The 18,983-nt window shown below is 41.1% G+C and overlaps 1 protein-coding gene across 1 annotated transcript in view; it reads left to right on the forward strand.

Moving 5' to 3' along the window:
• Positions 1-18,983, forward strand: part of LOC128442895 (plexin-A1) — a 253,205-nt gene that overhangs the window by 112,439 nt on the left and 121,783 nt on the right. Inside the window, exon 4 of the mRNA XM_053425513.1 lies at positions 10,039-10,170. Coding sequence (XP_053281488.1) covers positions 10,039-10,170 — 132 coding nt within the window. The remainder of the gene's footprint in view (positions 1-10,038; positions 10,171-18,983) is intronic.

Raw genomic sequence — 18,983 nt, forward strand, 5'->3', positions numbered from 1 at the left:
ATCATCACCTACGATTCATTCACATTTGTCTATTAAGTATACAACAGTAGAAGTCGTTTGTTACATTACTTGTCATTACTCATCCTATTAGTTTCCTTGAATAGGCCTCCAACATCCCCAAACCTGCCATACTCACATGTCTCATCTTATTTATTTCATATTTGTACAATGAAGCTGAGATGTTGGTTCAAAGAGCAGCCGACCAAGCCACCGGAGCCTTTCACTGCTCATTAGCATCTAACTTATAGCCCCAGCCCACAGTCCCCTCTCCAAAGTGAAGGACACGGACTTCACACGTCCCAAACTGCGAAACAGAAAACTGTTACTGAATAAATATGTTTACCACCCAGCACTCTTTCCCTTTTTTATCATTGTCCTCCACATGGAGGTCAAATGTGCTCTGATGTGCAGTGAAACCATGACCATCTTGCTCATGCTCATTTAAGAAGGAACAAAACTGAGGCTTAGGAGAGTTTTTTAAGGGGTGATTGTATCTGAACCATTCTCAGCAGGGAAATATTACAGAAAACATATATTCTATACACATTGTATGATTTACAATTCAAATATGTGCACACATACACCCAGCCTGGAACCTGCTCACAATAATCTTCCTTCCTCACCCCCATTTCCTAAGGTGATCCAAGATTTTCAAACCAGCAACTGCACCATTACAATCCATTCTGCTGATGTGTGTGGATGTCATTAGATTCACGGTGGCCTCAACCTGCAGGATGTGCCTCTGGGAAGAGCGCCGACCTGTTGTTTCAGCACACAGACAGACCTAGTTATGTCAGCAGCATTCTCAGGGGTGGCATGGCACAAAGGGACAGAAGGAGCCGAGGGAGGAGGAAGTTCACAAAAAGTACCTCAACATGTCATTTCATCTCATCCGAAACTGCCACTCAGTGTCACAGTACATCAGCTCAGTTCAAGATTCTCAATTTTGTATATCACCTGAGTCATCTTCATTCTTCTTCCTTGTTTCAACACAATGACACTTGTGACTGTGAGTGAGACAGCATTGAACGAAGGGCTCCTTAGTGGACCACCACTGGTAGAGCATTTCTTTTAAAAGGAGTAAAGGCTGCTGCACACTAGAGGATTTTCAACTTGATCCTAAAAACAGACATAATGACAGATTTAACCGATTTTGTATCGTCTGTATAATCGTCAGAACGCACACATTTGCCGTTTTTAAGATTTAATTTTATAGTAGAAATTCCAGACTCTCGTTATCTCACAGAAACTTGCAGGATTCTTTTTCTCCAGTTTTTTATGGGGGTTGGAGTAAACAACTTTTTGGAAGTATGCAACATTCAGTTGGTTTCACTTCAAGGTCAGCTCAAAATAATGTTGGTATTTACAATTTAGATGAATTTTTTAAACCCCTCACACCAATAAAATTGTGGGAAGGGGCAATTTGAGTCTAAAATTGGCCCCGATTATCCTCTAGTGTGCAGCCTTCTTCACTATCAGGCTAAATAATTTAGAATGACGGTCATTTTTTGCAACACAAAGATCGCAGCAGAATAATGCATTGAGAGTTGAGAAGGTTGGAAGTGTGGGAGGAGGAGAATAAGGGCAATGAAGTGAACAATAGGGACAGACAAGAAAAAGAGAAAGCTAAGAGGGGTATGAAAGAGATGAGGGGTAAAGAAGCAAAGACGACAGAGAGGATGAGGAACGAAGCATGCGATCCTTCCAGGGAGTGGTTACAGCTTGTGGTTACGATCAGAGCCGGCATGAGAGGAAAGCTTTGTGTGCGTGTGTGTGTGTGTGTACGTGTGTGTGTTTACTGGAAGAAGGTTTGTGAAAGATTAAAGAGGCCTTACGACTGCAAATGCATGCTCACAACACACATGCAACTGTTTCTGCTTGGCCCAGGCTGACACTGGAAAAAAAGTACAGTGTTCCGTCTTACTATCTGACAAGAAGTGTACATATTCCAGCCTGGTAAAGGAAGTTGTGTGGGGGCACGCGTGCTTATCTGTTATGCTCCTGACTTGAATAAAAAGAGACATCTTCTGTCAGTGTCTTCTGGTTATAAAGTGTCATTGCTTTGTTGCACATACTCCCCAGCAGGGATGTAAGTCAAAGGGTTACAGTGAGATTTTGACAATCTCCGTGCCCTGCAGTTGGAATGAGAAATCCTCACGGTGTTAATAGTGCTAATAATGCACGCCAGGGGTCGACAGAAGAAAAAATAACATCAGTATAATGCAAGCTGTTGTCAAGTTATACCGCGGAGAATTTTCAATGTGAGTGCATCTAATTGCTTTTGCAGCTTCAGCCACTCCTGTCACATTGTGGCACGTCCAGGCAGCAGGAAAAGGGAAAATGCTTCACTGCTGCTCAAAACAACAACTACTGGGAACTAACATGCCAGCCGCTCCGAAACAGTGAAAACATGTTTTGTTCATAACTTGGGTCTTGCTTTTGTAGTTTGATACATTATTAGACATGGACTAGACAATGATAGCCAAATAAATAAACTAAATTGACAAGGCATCACGTTAATGTTCTTTCTTTTATCCCTTCACTGTGTGTTTGAATGTTTACTCTGTCTCATGCCCAGACTGAAATTATCATTGACCAGATTGTATGTATTTTTTTTTTTTTTTGCTGTGGTTGAAAAGAGTTTGGTGGGAGAAAACAATTCAGGCACTTTTGGGCCACTTCTAAAATATAGGACAACAATATTTAAATGTTCTTGAAATGTATCAAGATGAAAACTGAAAGTTGCACAAGAGTGGAAAAGCCAATGTTACTTTTTGTAATGCACACTCAGCTTGGATTTGTCTTTTCTGAAACTCAAGAGAGTTGGAAAGCAAGAGCTAATCATCTGCATGTGTTGCTGAAGCTAATGCACAAGCAACAAATGCTCCCTTTATTGTATGTGTTTTAGGAGATGTATTTGACCTCAAAGCATTCTCATCTGACCACAATTGATCGACACGTGTGATCACTTGGAAGTTCATCTCAGCAGGGGGCAACTCTGGACGACAGAATTGGCGTAATTCTGATCTTATCACTGAATTGCTGCTGCTAGAGACACTGGTTGTGTGTGGATACTGAGGTGAAATACACGTTCAATCAGACTAACATTGTGAGTGTACTGCACTTTTCATTGACCGGACCTTGGCAGTGTTGTTCTCCTTTAGCCAGAGCCAACTATTGTTAGCTGGTAGGAAAACAGCTTCATAGTGGCATGCTGTCACCGACCAGCTGTCTGCCTGTCATTCCTTCTGTGTGTGTGTGTGTGTGTGTGTGTGTGTGTGTGTGTGTGTGTGTGTCACCTGGGGCCAGTCTCCTGTTGTGAGAGCAGTGGTGCGACAAAAGAACGATGATTAATTTCACTCCAAGTAACCTGTCTCGCTGATGTGGGTCGTGTGCGTGCGTGTGTATTTGTTAGAGAGAGAGTTGTAGACTGTGAAGTCAGCAGGTGTGCTGTGATACGTTGGACGCCCTCCACTTAGGGTCACACACACACCCTTGCATACACACACTGAGACGACTACATTCTAAATCCAACCCCACCACGATCTAACACACTCTCACACATCATTATCTCTTTTTACCTCCGCCAAGGACGATGTGTTTTTATTTGGTTTGTTTGGTAGTTAGCAGGATTACAAATAACAAAATACTTGTATGGGACAGAAAAGAACCCATCAATTGTTGTGTGGATCAAAATAAACAGGCCAGCCTAGAAGTTTCTGTCACTTTCTCCGAGCCTTACCTGTAGTATTCCTTCAATCTATGGCAGTAGCAGTGGTGCATGTGCATGCAGGTGAATGTTGTTTTTACAACAGATTCAGAGTGACAGGTACAGACTCAAGAGTGAAAGCGTGAGAGAGAGCCACATGCCACTTGGGAGTGTGCCCACAGCTGAAGGTAAAACTATGAGGTCTGACTGTCTGCACGCATGGTAACAACTTTATGGAAGATAGTTTTAGGCTAGGGTTAGCCATTTTGTTTGGATGGTTAAGGTTAGGGGCTTAGGGAATGTATTATGTCAATGAGTGTCCTCACTAAGATAGAAGTACAAATGTGTGTGTGTGTGTGTGTGTGTGCGTGTGTGTGTGCTCGCAGACCCATGAACCTAAAATCAATTTCATCAGGGATCATGAATGCAGTGAGGAGCTGTTAACACACACTCATTCACCAGCACCCCTGCACACACACACTCTTCTGTAGATTTCATTAAGGAAATGCCCTTTCCCTCCCTCTGTTCCCTCCGTCATCAAAGAGCTACTTGAACATTGAGGACACTGGTTCATTACTCGGCCTCACCGGACATCTGTAACATCGGTCTCACTGAGAAATGCTAACAAGGTTAACAAGCTGCTCCAATCTCCCCCTCTTTTATCCTCTCTGCATCCTCCCCTCATCCTCTTTTCTCTCCTCTGCTTTTGTCCAGGCGTGTAATTAACTAGATGTTTAACAGCTGAGGTTGGACAGGGCACCGCTGTTTCTGGACACACACATCCACATACACACATACACACACACAGACACACGGTAGGTAAAGGACGTCTGTGTCTGTGGGGAGCTGGAAGAACAAGGGGAAGTGAGAGGGAAGAAAGGGGGAAACAGAGAATATATATTGGGGAATAATATAAAGTGAAGAAGTAAATGGAAGGAAAGAAGGAAATTAATGGAATACAGGTTAGAGAGAACAAAAAGGATTAAGATACAAGTAGAAAACTGAGTGAATGAAACAAAAAAAGCAACGCACCATGTGGCAAAGAACGAATCATTACCTGAAGTAAAAGGCATAAGAAAGCAAGTGAGGAGAGAAGAGAATTCCTACAGATCCAGTGTAAAAAACAAGGAGATTAAAAGAAAGTTTAAACAACATGAAAGGTGGTTCAGAGAAAAGAAAAGAAGAAATAAATGTAAGCAGGTGAAGTATTTCCAGTGTACTTGACCCAAAGGTGTGACCAGTGTTTGAACCCTGAATGGTATTAATCACTGCAGCAGCTAAACCTCATTACTCAGCTTTGTTCACTTTCATTTCGTTGTCCACCGCTACACACTCACTATTGCGTGCCCTCACACTCAGCATTCCTCTTGGTGTTGAACTGCAAAGCTCACCTTCCTCCAGCTTCATCCGTCTCCATCATCATCATCATCATCATCATCATCATCATCATCAACAACTTTTGCCAGTATCTTGGGCCCAGTTCATGCTTGAAGTTCCCTATGTGCTTCATAATAATCCTGCAGTTTGCATTCTAGTGCTCATTATTTGACTAATATCAAAATACAGTGTTCCCTGTTTTGTTTTTCTAACCTGTAACATAACTTGTAACTTCGAAGAGACAGATATATTTCCCTCTAAAATGGGAAGACCACTGGACATCCATTCATCCAGTGACTAGAAAAACAACTCCAAAGCAATGCTGATATAGTTGGTTGTATAATTGTTTACTGCAAAAGTGATTCAGTCAATTTTGTGTTCAAAACTTGGTCCTATTTCTCCTTTAGACTTAAATGATCTATCTTTGTTGTTGCTCCAGGTGTAAAGTTTGGTTTATTAGGAAGTTGTATAAAGTTGAATAGTGTTTAATATAATTGTATATTTGATTAAATATAAAGCTCTGTTGGCTCCTGGGGTTGGCATTACAATTATACTGTTCTTTACAGGGGAACCTTTCTTGGCCCAACTTTACTTTAAAAATTGATGATTAAAAACACTTTTAGTCACATTGTGATACAACAGAGAAACTCATAGGGAGACTTTCAGTGTGGATAGATGGAGAATTTGACATTTTCTTCTTATCCAGTTCCCATCATATTCTGCTATTATGTTTACCCAACTCTAACCTTATTTTATTTTTCTGCCGTATCCCAAATAACCTGTATGTATGGCAGTTTGGCTCACACCATCATATTCGCAGGGATGTTAAATGGAAAACGCTCATATCAGCTGTTTTGAAATGTAATGACAATGTTCTGAGTCTTGAGAACCCATTGTCACATTTTACTACGTAAGACATTCATTGCTAAGTCTAAATGTTGTGTAGCAAGGTCTGCATTTCTGAGTGCACCTGTTGACTTCAGCATTTACAAAGGTTACAGTGTCCTCGGTCATTTCAGCATTGGTTTGGTAATAAGCTTTGTCCCAGGAGGATAGAGGAGACAGTTAGGTCTGGTGGTAGGAGGGAGGCTGAGGAGGTGGCAAACATGATGGTTAAGATGGGAGGGATTAACTTTCATCCAAATACTAACTTTCCCCACAGTATCATATCCGTAGAGTTGCGTTAGTCGAAATGGATGACAGAGACTGTCCTTCACATGAAAGGTTGAAGACATGATATGTGTCTTTTCCGCCGTCCTCAAGAAAGACACGCAACCTCCCTCCGCTTCCTCTGTATATCATCCTGGACAAGTTCCCCGGAATATTGATAGAGTGCTGCATCACTGTTTTAAAGTGACTGCACAGATTTAGTCATTGTCAGCCCTGTTTCATCTCATATAAATCTTGTGTTTTGAAACTAATTGAGTTATAATTTGAATGCAAGAGCATCGTTGAATGTTTAGCGCACTAATCAGAGAGCGGCACTGCTGAGCACGATAACAATATGCATACTACAAAAAGGTAAACTAATGAAAAACAGTCTGTTTTAATGACTCGTAAGCTGTCAGTAACTTCAAAGTGGGAACCTTTATGGGCCTTTTTTCATCTGATAATCATCCTGGGAGCAGTTATGAAAGCATTTTTAATAAGAACCTTTTAAAGCTGGCAGACAGTGCTTTCAGACCGGAGCCTCTTTCATCTTATAGCCGGGGCTCTTTGCTAATAAGTTCCAGAAAGTGAAAAACTGGACAAAAGGAAACATAAAAACAGCCCAATGCCCCAGTGTTGCCCCTTTTTCACTTTTACGGCTTGAATTCAGTGAGCACAGACCACAAAGAGGGAAGATGTGGAATTTATGGAGCTGGTCCCTGCAGGTTATTCCAGCTGGGTAAACAGATGACATTTATCTCACACTCTTGGAATATAACGCTATGCTTAATAATAGCTAAACAAAGTTGTCCACTAGATGTGATTACACAGTCCGCATCATTTTAGTGGGAATTCTATAGAAAGCAAATAAAACCAGTCGATTGTTGGCGGGTTAAACAAACTCTCTCACCCTTAAGTGCTGCCACTTCCTCATTGAGGTCTGTGTTTGGACAGAGTAACTTCCAGAGTGCAGAGGTCGCAGAAGTAGAACAAAAACCTGCAGGCGACTGGAATAGATGAGAATCTATAGTCACCTGCTCTGGTCTGTAGTCCCCCCCCCTCCCTCCCTCTGTGCCAGCTGACCTGAAACCCACTCCAACTGCCCTCTGCCCCGAGCTGTAGGGCAAAATATGCTCCCTACTCCTTCCTTCACTTATCACAAGTGGTTCGAAGGCCTCAGGCATGTTGCAGTTTTAGAATGTTTTGTGGGTTTTTTAGTTTTGTTTGTGTGTCTTTCAGAGAGCGGTTGAAGTAACAGGAATTACTAAAGGTCACACTCAATTCACCTCCAAAGTTTGTGTGCGTGCCTGTGTGGGTGCAGTGGCACAAGGGACAGCTAAGACAAATTATCTTTTGACAGTTACAACCTGTGCACACCCCCTTCACTTGTTTAAAATACACCATTGAAACCATGAGATGCAGTAAACTGCTCAAGTTAGTGCAACATCAGATTTGCCTGGTATCACATTCCAGCCAAACCTGCAGCTTGTCCTCTATTTCCACAATAAACATATTCACATTGAGCGTTTGGTGTAACATCTCTACGTTCCGTACTATGTGTCCTACTTAAGCCCAATACTTCTCTATTAAAGCTACGCCATAGATTATGAATAGACGTATGCCCTATGCAGAGCCATGAGCTCTATCCTGACATGCACCCCCCTAAAATGTAACTATGCATTGAGTCTGTGAGTCTGCTTGTTAGCATGACAATTCCGTTAGACTTGCCGTCATTTTTTTCTTGCGTTGAAGGAACAAACCCGGACAATGTCTTTCTTTTCTTTATTGCAGTTCTATAACAAAGAGTAATTGCTCTTCCACATCCGTCAGCTCCGACTCCAGCACAATCCGAATAGTTGCCATTGTTTTCAAGTAAGGAGAGATGCTAGAGAATGGACCAGAAATTGGAAGACATTCAACTACTAACACTAGCATTTCTGAAGTGTAGTTGCAGCTCGACTCACACACACACACACACACACACACACACGTACAACTATGAATTCTCGGCCCTGTGTGTAGGCTACGTGTGTACCTACGGCATAGCTTCGATGCAGAAGCATGAATTGGGCTTAGTAACACCTCAGAGCTGATTGTCTGAGCACTTGACTTTTAATCAAATCCACTTCCTTCTCTCTAACTACGTAAGCACGCACAGTGATGACGGCCTGTCTGTTAGTGAACCTTATGTTCAGAGAAAGATTAAGGAAACTCAGGAAGTGATTTTGCAGATAATAACCTGGACGACTGTTATGACTATAATGAGGAAAAAAAAGAGAGATGACAGAGCGGAACAGAAAGTTTTAGAAAGCTTAACTGCTGCAGGTGATGGATGAGCAGATGAATGCTGAGAAATTAGAAAGAGAAAGAGGCAGGCATAAAGAAGTATAAGGGAAAGGAATGGATTTAGTTTCTGGTATGATGGGAGTGACCCTCATGACTCTGTAATTTTGTCAGTAGACTCAACACTGGCAAGAACCAACAAAAGAGCCATAATTTAGTTGTGTACTGCACTTACACCTACTACGGTCTGGCACCTTAACCAAATGGTCTGATTGTGAGTTTCAGCATACATTGAGAAGCATGTGAAAGTGCTGAAAATGTAATCTGTCTCTTCAATACCTGTTTTTCAGCTGAAATAAACATTTTAAGTCAACTTTTTGAGGCGTTACAGCAAATTAATTGGGAATTGGCTGCTTTTACATAAGATGGATGTGAATACTTAATTATCCTGAAGATGTAGCTGGTGTGCATTGGTATAGATCTCCACAAGATGGAATGAGTCAAGAATTAAAAGGATTCAGCCGGAATTGGTTGTCGCTCTCGATGGTTAGTAGTGTTAAATACAGTGAATAGAATGAGGCACAGAAATATTTGACAATACTCAAATTCACAGGTGAGGTGGGACACTTTAAACCCTCAAAGTGAGGACCTGGGATTGAGATGTAGCTGTAAGGATTGTTAGGAAACATTGGATTTTGCTCTTGGAATTTCAGCTTCTTTAAAAGTTTCCTATTTTATCTTCAGGAGTTAGAAAGGTGTAGGCCACTGGACTTGTGTTGCTTTAAGATATTTCACCTCTAACCCAAAAGGACTCTTCACAACTGTGGAACTGTTTCTTGATGAAGTAGAAGTTGAAGAAGCTTTTCGGATGAGAGGTGAAACATCTTCAAGAAACACAAGTCCAGTGGCCTTCTGTACACTGTACGTCTCCTGAAGATAACATGACCATGCTGACTCAGAACCATCACAGACATATGCCTTTTCTCCTAATTCTACTTCGAAAAATTAAATATACCTGGGGTTTAATGTCTGGGAACACTTTATTATGTGGTCTTACAAAATTGGACACAACTGTACATGGGTGCTTTTGCTGTCTTGAGTCCTGAAAGTCAACTGCAAAGTGCCATGTGAATGTCCTTGTGTTTGCCAGTTAAGAGTTGACTGAATAGGTGTTCAAATTCAAGACATTTAGTCTATTTCTACCTGTAGGGTAGCTAACACTAGCTGATTGGATGTCCATGCTCTGTTTATAAAATATTTCAATACTGACAGTTCCTAGCTGTACAGTAGAACATTTCTAAAAAGTTCTTAAAATATGTTTGATCTTGGAGGTGAATTCAGTTTTTTTGTGTGTTGTTATGCAATTGAATGTTTCTTGCAAATAAACTAGTTCCTGTGAGAAACGTGTTGAGTGTGTTCACTGGGGAGCACCAAAGGCAGGATTCAAGTGTACGTGATTTTTTTGTTTTGTTGTTTATAGTATTTTTGACTAATAACCATTTTCCTCTGTCCTCTCCCAGATCCTTGTGAACTCCATTACCCAACCTGCCTTGCTGTATGAGAATGTGGTGGTGAGCGATGGAAGCCCCCTTCTTAGAGATCTTCTCTTCGGCCCGGAACACCAGTACTTATACACCCTCAACGACAAACAGGTATGAGAAGCACATTCATAAACGCTCAAAATACAGAGATACACATCCAGGCGAGGTTAGCAGTGCATCCCATAATGTATCTTCCAGTCTCAGTGGACAACCATGAGTATAAAATGACTAAAGTTCCTTTGTAATTTATTGTTTTGTGGTTGTAATGATGGATCTAGTGATAGGTTTTAGTCTGTGGTACACACACACGCACACACACACACATACACACACACCTCAACAAAACACTGCTAGTGGCACCATAAGGAGTTCATGCGAAACTATATATATGTATACATATATATAAAGCAATCAGGCTAATTACATACATACAGTACCACATACGGTCCACATACATGTGCAATTTTAAAATACACAACCACACACATATACACACATGCACACACATGCACTCTTAAGTGCTAATTAATACCATGAATATTACGTGTATCAGGCTCCACACCACCCTTCAAACAGGGAAAGACTACAGTACATATACAAGCTCTGCGTAATAATTGCTGTGAAAGATTTAGTGTGACAGCTTTGATGCATTGAATCAAGCTCAAGAGAAATAATTAATCAGTTTTGAAGGGTTTTTGATTGTTTGCCTGTTTGTTATTGGGAAGCACCATGAATTTTACTTAAAGGCATTTAATTAAATCAGCATTTTAACCATTGGCTGGTTTTATTAGCTGTGTTACAACATTCACTTTTATCTAATGTCCCGTGTCAGAGTAAAAGCCAATCTAGAAAAGAGCCTTGTTTTTCAGACAGTTATGTGACAGTAGTTAATGGCACACACAGTGTACACCCTTTTAACATTCTGAAGCAGGTTCAGGGGCTCAACAACAACTTTAGTGAATCAAAATGCTCAATCCACAGAGAAATGAGTATTGCTGTCAGAACATTTCTAATTTTGTGGTGTCACAACTGTACACCACTCAGCCCCGCCCCCTGCATGCACCACCCAATCCCACCTCCCCAATTGTTTTTTGAAACTTTATTAGTAGCTCAACACAAGTAGTCTCAGTGGACCTAAATAAGTCAAATGTTATTGATATAGTGACTTTTAAGAAACTCTGGTTACAAAATGCTTTACAAGGATAAAAGGTGAAGATAAAGAAAGCCAATATATTACTCAAAATGCTAGTGGCTAATGTAAAAAAAAATAATAACTAGGCATTTCCATCTAATATTGGCTCATTTCAGCATTGAGAATAATTACCATTTGCATTTAGCAGTGAATTTGACCGAGCCACAAGAGGCAGGCTGCTTCCCATGTTTACCTGTGGCTGGCCTGGCTGTGCATCATTCAGAAGGAGCGGCTCAGACACAAACATCCTGTTCTTTTTATTGCTCCAGAGAGAACTGTGAGAGAGAAGTTAAACTAGTGTTTTTTTTTTAATTTTTAAATAATCCTACAGACTAATGGAGATGAAAACATAACCTTCTTGGCCGAAGTGCCAAGAATTTTCAAATGCATCGCCTCATATCTAACACCGACCTCATCCGCAGGGTTGAGTAAAGTATATTCAGTAGCCCAGGGCCGCTCATCCCTGAGAGTTTGATAGCACAGTTTGTCTAGAAGCTGCTCCTCAGCCTCCTCCCTTCACCTTCCTTTACCTGCGTGACTCTCTCTCTCTCCTAACGGTTCATGACCATGATGTGATAACCCTCAGTGAGACTCCCCCGCACGTAGACAGTAACTACCATGTGAGTGCTGTGTAATTTACCAGCGATTAGACATAATTGACTTCCATGTGTCTGGATGAGCGCGAAGAGGAAGTGGAGAGTAATTGATACAAATGGACATTGCCTGTGTTGATGTAAGACTGGGGAAATAAGGCCCCTTCAATCATTGAGCAGTCTAGAAACTGAAATATACTGCACAGGGAGATACATATATATATATATATATATATATATATATATATATATATATATATATATATTCAAGTCGAGGGAATCTGCCAACACAAATACACACACACACTGATTAAGGATTCGCACACACACTGAATCACAACATAATGTATTCATAGAAATCAGAATGTAAATGTCAAAATTATTAACATTTACAATTATGCCAACATTTTAATATGAATAGAATTAGAGTCTGTGGAATATGTATGAGTTCCGATTCAAAGCACAGCAAGCAGTGGTATAAAGCTGAGTTTCTGGATCATGAGCACAATACAAGATCAGCCATATTACGAAATGTAACAGCAAGATGGGGTCTTAGCCAAACCGAAGAAGGAGAGGGGGTCTGGAAGAGAGAATAGAGATTTGGGAAATCCTCAGCGTCCTATATGTTAACACAAATAATACTGATGTGTCAACAGAGGCTGTAAAACTGAAGTGATGACATCAATTAGAAAGAACACAGTGTGGCTGCGTTGGCCCCATGTCCAATGAGCATGTGTGTTTTCAGCCAGCAGTGTCAGCCATTGCTCAGCACAGAGCAGAATGCTGAGCAGTAAGGCCATGCTGGGAGTATTTGCACATTTCCCCTTTAACTCCTGTCACCTGCATTAAAGATGACTGCTAGCTTCACCTAAAAGTCTGTCTCAATTATTAAAGCCACTGTTTTATTTTTGATGAGCACTGATATGTCCAATACATGTCTGTGCATGTCATTGCAGTGACTCTGACAGGGAGAAGTCAGGTTAAAAGTACAATGCTGCTCTGCTCAGAGTTGACTGATGATACAATTTAGTGGTGTTATTTTTCTGTTCCCCTCTAAAACTTAGACCATATCGACATTTTGAGAAATATGTTTATTTGCTTTCTTGCAGAGCAAAAAAAAAAAAAAAAAAAGATATCACTCTCATATGAAATAAGCTTTAGCCAGCAGGCGATTAACCTGGTTTAGCATGAAGACTGAAGGCAGGTGGAAACAGCTTGCCGAAACAGATCTGCCTCCCAGCACACTTGAATTTTACTTATTAACATGTTGTGTTTTTTTCTTAATCCACACAGAAACAGGAAAGTAAAAAAAAACTAACTTTTAAGTCAATGATGTTGTTTTGGCAAGAGTCTGTGTTCGTTAAGCGGTTTTCCAATATGAACTCCGGAAAATGTCCAAACAATGGGGAGCAGACTTTTTCTTTGCCTTTCATATATCGAAAACATAGCAGGAGATTTTCTGGGTCACTTAAACTTTTGCATTCTACAACACAGGCCCTCTGAAGCTCAGGAGATTATCCAGGGTTCAGTGCATGTCTGATAAGAGTGATAGGTTTATCTGAACTGTTTGTTGCCATCAGTTGGTCTACTGTTGCTGATCGTATCTAATCTTTTAATCTAACACTTGCAAAAAAACCTTTACAATTAACTATTCTGTAATATTAATTTGATTAATATTTTTCGATGGCAATATTAATAGATTCAATTGGTTAGGTTTATTTAGTGGCTACTGCTTTTTTTGCCTCAGACCTGCGGTGAAGTCAGTTTTGTCTTTTTCTTTATAAATAAATAAATGTGTATTTTAAGTTTGTGTAATTTTGCTTCTGTAAAATTCAGAATCCCAGTATTTCACAGAGTAGATCAGGTAAAGTGTCTGTCTCTCTGGAGAGCTGAGATAACGGCCTTTTACTTAAACGTTGACCGGTCAGAAACAGAATATATGATACAGAGAGGGAGCGGTGGTGAGAGTTGAGGAGGTTGGGAAATGTGATTGGTTTGCAGGATGTGCTCTCCTCCTTTTCCCGACTCTTCCCGCCTCATCTCTTCAGTATTCTTGGGGGTCCTCACTTCTGCCTCTCTCAGATGGAGTGAGTTTGTGGTGTAAGTGCTCTCCCAGTAGCAGCTTCACACAGCATAGTATAGAGTTGGGCTCTTCCATCTGCTGCTGAATGTGAACTTGTGTTCCAGACAGTACAGGACCGGGGGCTGTACAGAGCCTCCCTGCAGCCTGCTGATGAGCAGCTTCTTCCTCGCCAGAGGCTGTCTGTACTTTGGATAATGTATAGTGGTTTAAGGTCGCTGGCCAAGCCCAGGGGTGTATGAGCCTCAGCAATATTTTTCAAGCTAAAAAGTATGGAAAACAAAACAAAAGTGTTAAACTACAACTCTTTTGTTTGGTCTGTGGACAGAATTTGAGTTTTTTTCAAGGATCCACTCTGACCAGAACATACTAGGTATTTACTATTCTCAAAAAAGATGTGCAGAGATGTAGCTGCTTCTGCCCAAGAGCACAGATTTGCAATATAGCTGTCGGAATTGCAAGAACATCTTTTTGTGTTTGCTTCCTCCCATCATCACAATACCAACCACTGAGGCCAACAGGGTCATTTTTCAGAGATTTATAATAAATTGCAATGAAATAATTGCCCTAAAAAATATAATTCCACAATCACAAACTTTATCATCGGATCATTTTATATTTGTGTAGGTGAGTAGAGTTTTCACTTTGAAATCTACTCAACACTGTGCTTCTATAATTAGGTTGAGAAACCAGACAGACTGCTGACTCTGCCAAAGCGTTATACAGGTAACTGTAGGATTCTACCAGCGCACTGCTTGTTGTTCTGACAGGTCTTCATCCTCAGACATCTAACCAATAGTTCCTGTGTGGTGGATAATCATGATGCTGGACAGTTTAACTAGTTTTAGCAACTGGTAACATTTGCATACAAATATGAATTGATCCAGTGTTTACTCTGCACACTGACCTAGACGCCAGTGAGACGACTGCATCAATCTAACATCAGCTTTGGGAGGGGGAGACGTGAGACGGAGAGAAAATGAAAGAGAGAAGGTGATGGAGATGAGAGGAGGAAGAGGCACTGCCCTCTGTGCCCAGGATAAGATTAGCATCATGTCCCAGCGCTGCTCTGCACAAGCAGCATCTTACTGACCTGATCACATTCAAACAATGTAGACAATTACCACACACACACACACACATACAAAGTAGACCTATCACTCCTGTTATGATTGGATCTCAATGGAGTCTGTGTATGTGTGTGTGTGAATTCCCCTTTACTTGAACAATTTAATCAAACATTGTCAACATTCATATTCTGAGGGTTTGTCATCTTTTAGCCTTTGTATTTCCGGAGTGCAGTGTTGATCATTCATTGAAATGTTTTATCGGATTCTCATTAATTTGGTCAACTGCTCTACACATCGTCTGTACTGTCCACCGGCAATTTGTGTTTTTGGGCCTTTATCGCCTTTAATGCACAGCACAGATTAAACTTGTGAAAGGGGGATAGAGAGAGAGTGGGGGAGGACATGCATATATGACCATGAGGCGGAATCGAACCTGGGCCACTGCGCGGCGTTAGCTCTACCGGGTGAGCTTTACGCTGCCCATAAGGTTCTAAAGAAATTATCATTTAGTTTTTTGCTTTTTGAATGTCTTGAAATTCACATGTGGAGATCTGGGAAGTTATATCTTTAGATTGAAGACTTTTACTCACTTGGGGCTAACTACATTAGACAAAGACATAAATAAGTACTTAATAAGTAAATATCTGCTTTCTTTACTACTGCCCCCTATACTTACCTCAAATGAAACAGACCTGGTAAAAAATACAGATTTGTGCATAAACTCTGTAAAAGAAGTGGGTGATGCACTTCACTCCTGTGCTTGGTGCACTAGTTTGCAGATCTGGGGTCTTTCTGGAGTGAGGACCACAGTACAGCACCACAGAACCTTTCTCCACATGTCCTTTCAAATCGTATTGTATTCATATGAGGAGCGTTTCCAGATGGGAGCTATATCTTTGCCCCGGTTGTCCTCTTCCTCCCCCTGTTCCTGTCTCGTTGTTGAATAATAGAAATGCCAAGTGATGAGCGCTCAAACATCAAAAAGCCCATTTCCCAGCTTGACAGAGCAATTTACCTTTTCCCATATTCAGCCGCACCCGTAATTAAAAGCGGTGGATTGGAGTGCAGCATATAGACTACGTATCTGTATAGCAGCAGTGGCTCACATGCACACGCATTCGCACCCACGTAGAGGGAAAACATAAAGTCCTCTGATTCACTGCAGGTGGAGTGTTTTCGATTAGCGAGCGATGGCTTTATACATGGCTCTTACTCTTCGTGTCTGCGCTATACACACACATAGTCATACTCATACTCACACGTTTTTCTACGTTCTCTGGTTCCATGTATCTTTGCCAGCCCCCAGCTTTTGGTCTGTCGCTGTCTGGTCGGTGACATCACATCATTTTTGCGCTCATAAAAATTAACAACGGCACTAGATCAACTTTATCGCTGCTGTTGTTTCCCCCCTTGCATGTTCAAACTGTCCCGATTTAATAAAAAGCAGCAGGCTACAGGAGCGATTTTTCATCCTGTCGTTGCAAGACAGAAATATTTCGTGTTTCCTTTATGTCCCTGTGGCTGACATCACCTAATTGCTTTAAAATAAAGGACTAAGTGGATTACATTTCATAATGTATTGATTTCCGCTGTACTTTTCAAGCAAATTACTCACTTGTCGTATAATCACCAGTCTTCCTTCTAAAATGCAGCTGGGAGGTGAAGCGTGCTATTTACGGGTTCCCCATTATGATGAGTTATTGTGTAATTCCATCAAATATAATAGAGTCTCAGGATTTTATTTCAGTTTCGTGGTTTTCTTTTTTAATTTGTTTTGAGGATTTGTAATCTGTTTCTTCTCGTAATCTCCTCGTTGTTCGGTGCAGATCTGAGGCTGAGCCCGGCCTCTGATCTTTTCCCTGCCTCAGCGTCAGCACCAGATTTCCGCCACTGAACTCACAGGCGCAAGGTCAAAGCTCTCTGCTTGTAAAACAGCTTCGTAAGGTGACCCCTGCCTCCGCGGGGCCGCTCAGACAGTGGCATAATGGTCTGATGATGTACCTCCTTGTATTGATTTAGCTACAGTGCAGAAATATACTGCGCTGCTGTACTGCACAGTGGAGAAACCCTACCCCTGGCACTACATCAGACAGGGCTCATGTTCAATTCACTCAGCACTTACTGCACTTGGAGGTCAGGGAGAAAGGACTTGCATGCACTTCTTTTTAAAACGGTTTCTTTGGTGTTTGTCCAACTTTGAAGTTGCCTTAAAAAAGAGAGATGTTAGTGGAGACAGGAACTGGGAGAATAATGAGGAGAGGATTTCGAAGTCTAACGGAAGTGCCCTCGGCCCTGTCGCCTAATTGGCGAGTTGAGTTTTGGGGATGGCATGTCTCGGCGGTTATTTATCTTGGGCAAGCTGAAATCACACTGACAGGGTTGTTAAGACTACACTGTTCAGAGAAGTGGTCTTTTCAAGCAGAGGGTGCAATGCATACCATTTCTGATGTGTCTCTGAGCAAGGCAATGAATTACTTCAGGGCCATTGCTGCTGTCTGAACTTAAAGACTAACTGGACTTTTACTCTTCACAATAGATGTAAACTGTCATATGTAAAAAACACATTATGCCTAGCTTTTCAGAGTCAAAATATTTTGTTTTTAAGTTGATAATTATACAGTAGAAGGACATTTGGTAATATGTGTTAATAGCCGTCTGTGGAGCCAAATGGATGTGTTGTGGGGGTTTGGGAGCTGGACATGACTATTGTTATCTTGTGTTTGTAATCCATTTAACAACTGTAAAGATATGCATTACGTTTTTTATATGTATCCTTGTGGGGTAAAGGTTAATAATTTATAATAGCTTTTAAGATATCATGTTTTATTCTCTTGTGTCATTATTATTTTAATCATATGGTTCTGCCTGACATACTTTCTCGAATTTAAAATTGCACAAATCTATTTTTAAAAGGCGTGATACCTTTGTGTTTTCACACACACACACACACACACACACACACACACACACACACACACACACACACACACACACACACACACCTTCCCCAGCTGTCAGACTGTCGAGGCAGAGAGATGAGTGATCGGCCGATCACCATGTGATTTGTGAGACGATCAAAGAGACAGACAGGAAGAGAGGGGAAGAGAGAACAGAGAGAGATGTCTTAATGTGGTCATGTGTGAGTGTGTGTATGTGTGTGTGTGTGTATGAGGGAGAGACTGAGTTAGACAGAGTTAAGACGTGGATATCAAATGCATGTACCCTTTATGTTTTATTGTATTGTAGTGGGGAGTAAACACAGGCTGTTTATTTACTTTTTACAAAGTCAAAATAGCGTTTACGTACCTTTTTTAAAGTTTGACACTAATTCATCACCATTGTATACTGAGCATTATATGATAGAGCCTCACTGTTGCCCGGCCCTTGGCCTCTTCTCTCCCGTCTCCTCCCGCTCGCTGCTTGCACATTCTCAAAGTCTCTGTTTCAAAAACTGACCGAGTGTCTGTGGGTCCTTCCTGTAAGAACGGTTCATCAAAATGGGACTTTTCCCTTTTAACAGTCAGACACAGATAAGCTGCTCCTCCCGTTGTTATCAGCTGCATTGATTTGGGGTAGTTATCGGAACCGCATGCTAGCAATTACATTTTTGACTTAATTTCCATTATTCTGGTTGGACATTAACGTGGCCATTTTCACAATAAATGCACTCTGTGTATGTTGTTATGTATTATTACGCATGCATTTGTGAGAAAGCAGGATTTTATTTGTGTCTGTTTGTATGGAAGGTAAATAAAAACACGTATACTCCTTTAAACTGTCCCTTTACTGTTCCTCCAGGTGACTATAGGCCTAAACAGAACACTCGCCTTCCTTGTTGTCAGTAATATAAAGGGTGTACGATTACATAAAGTCCCAGTGCGGTTTTAAACTGTAGGTTGCTGATTTAATCTTATACTGTACACAATACAGGACAGTAATGTCACACAGCAATGTGTTCCTACTGTTTGCCTTGTGCAGGAGGGACACAA

This window comes from Pleuronectes platessa, chromosome 6 (genome assembly GCF_947347685.1).
Source record: "Pleuronectes platessa chromosome 6, fPlePla1.1, whole genome shotgun sequence".
Lineage (NCBI taxonomy): Eukaryota > Metazoa > Chordata > Actinopteri > Pleuronectiformes > Pleuronectidae > Pleuronectes > Pleuronectes platessa.